This window comes from Alosa sapidissima, chromosome 16 (genome assembly GCF_018492685.1).
Source record: "Alosa sapidissima isolate fAloSap1 chromosome 16, fAloSap1.pri, whole genome shotgun sequence".
Classification (NCBI taxonomy): domain Eukaryota; kingdom Metazoa; phylum Chordata; class Actinopteri; order Clupeiformes; family Clupeidae; genus Alosa; species Alosa sapidissima.
This window is the reverse complement of record NC_055972.1, coordinates 20,117,975-20,119,880: the sequence shown is the minus strand read 5'-3', so window position 1 is coordinate 20,119,880 and position 1,906 is coordinate 20,117,975. Positions and strand designations below refer to the sequence as shown.

General features: G+C 48.1%; 1 protein-coding gene across 1 annotated transcript in view; it reads left to right on the top strand.

The window, feature by feature from the left end:
• Positions 1–781: 781 nt before the first annotated feature.
• Positions 782–1,906, top strand: part of pkdcca (protein kinase domain containing, cytoplasmic a) — a 30,292-nt gene continuing 29,167 nt past the window's right edge. Inside the window, exon 1 of the mRNA XM_042066167.1 lies at positions 782–1,902. Within this exon, the coding sequence (XP_041922101.1) occupies positions 1,120–1,902 (783 nt within the window). The 5' untranslated portion in view covers positions 782–1,119. The remainder of the gene's footprint in view (positions 1,903–1,906) is intronic.

Genomic DNA, 1,906 nt, shown 5'->3' with positions numbered 1-1,906 from the left:
GCGATGTCTGTTTTTAATTTAAAGTTTTACTTCTCCGACCCCAGAGACATAATTATACACATTTTTCTTTCCAAGGAACGGTGAGGCCCATATGAACCCCAGCCTGTGAAGAAATAGCCTGTTCTATCAATTTAAACGTGCAGGAGTGCTCCGGATTTCGACCACGTTAGCCGCTTGGGAACCAAGTACGGTGAAGTGAGAGGCGTGCTGAGGGCATAAAACATTTTTATGGGCTATGTTTAATATTTCAACGTCTTAACTCAAATGCCAGGTCTTATCGGGTAATTGTAAACGAGCTGTTGGACAACAGTCAGTATTAATCGATGAGTATTAGATCTATCATATCACTGATTAAAGAAAGGCTGGGCTAAATGTAATATGTTCTTAAGTCACAGAGTTGTACCTGATTTTACAGTTATCTTCAAATAACTGGAAAGCAGACAGCGATACACATAATCTTACAGGACTGAATCTCTTAATCTCTAAAAGGCAAATATAATCCACAAGAGGAAGATTTTTTTCTGGTTCGTGTAGAAAGGCAGAACCTATCAAGCTTCACAACGCAGCAGATAGCTAGCTGGTTCTTCGCGTCAGGGCGCACGTCCCTTCACACGCAATGCACTAAGGGTAACGTAGTCTCATTTTCGAAGTTCTGCCTATGGTCTTACTGAGCCAAGGGAGCTGAAGAACTACAACCAGCGCGACTGCCCTGCCCGACTCGATCTTTCAATCATCTTGACGTCACCGTTCTTTCACTCGCACTCATTCGCGTACAGTGCATGTGTGTGTGAGAGAGTGCGTATGTGTGTGTGTGAGCGTGTGTGGAGACCCCAGCTAACCGTGCGCGCACGAAGAGGCAGAGGGGTCTGCAGACGGCAAGTCAAGTGTCACCATGATCGACCTTATATGGGGAGGATCTTAATGCGTGGCGGCATAAATCATAACAGCAAGATGACATTTCACATCCTCCTCTGGATCGGAGTACAGTCCGCTATCTGAAGCTCCGTAGGCTGGACCATACAACCGCAAGCAGCTGCAGTGTGTGCAGTCAGCTGAAAGCTAGAGCCACGATAGAAGAAGACAAAAATATTGTTCGCGTGATTAGTAATTGCAATCAGGATGAAGAGGAGGAAGATCATGGTGGCTGCTGGCTTCTGCCTTTCTTTCTTCCTCGGTACGCTGATGAATTTATTGTTCATTCCAGGATTTGAGCACCATCAGAACCACGGAGACAGACTGCGCAGCTACCACCACGGCAGGCAGCACCAGCGCGTTGCGGACAACGCACAGCTTCATGTCGGGGACCCACTCACCGCTGCTGTCGCCGCCGAGGTGAACAGCCGTCCCGCAACCAGTGACTGGAAACGGCAGCGCGAGCTCCAGATGCAAATACGAGAAAGACTCGAGGAGGTTCTCCGGTACCGCCAACGGCAAGCACACTGGCCAGCTACTGGAGACGCCTTTCGTCCGCTGGAGAGAAGACGGCTCATGGACCTGGAGCCGGCGAGCTACTGGGAACTCAACAAAGCCAAAGATAGACGGGACAATCGCCACATAAACGCTCAAAGCAGACAATCGCCGGCTGGGTCAAATAGTGCGAAAGCACAAAATGTATTTTGGATGAATTCAGTGAGGGTCGACACCGGGCAGTTAGGGTGCCACAGTATTGCCAATGTGACTAACATTCAGTACCTTGGTTCGGGCTACACAAAAGCTGTTTACAAGGCGACCATCAACAGCAGCTTATCAGTAGCTCTGAAGTCAGTGGATTTTGGAGGTCACGATATGGACAACTGCATCAAGAAGTATGGATCGGCTGATGATTGTTATCGACTGGCCTCTTTTAAAATAGTGAAAGAGATGACGCTGATGGAACAGTTGCAACATCCCAATATTTTGCAGGTAA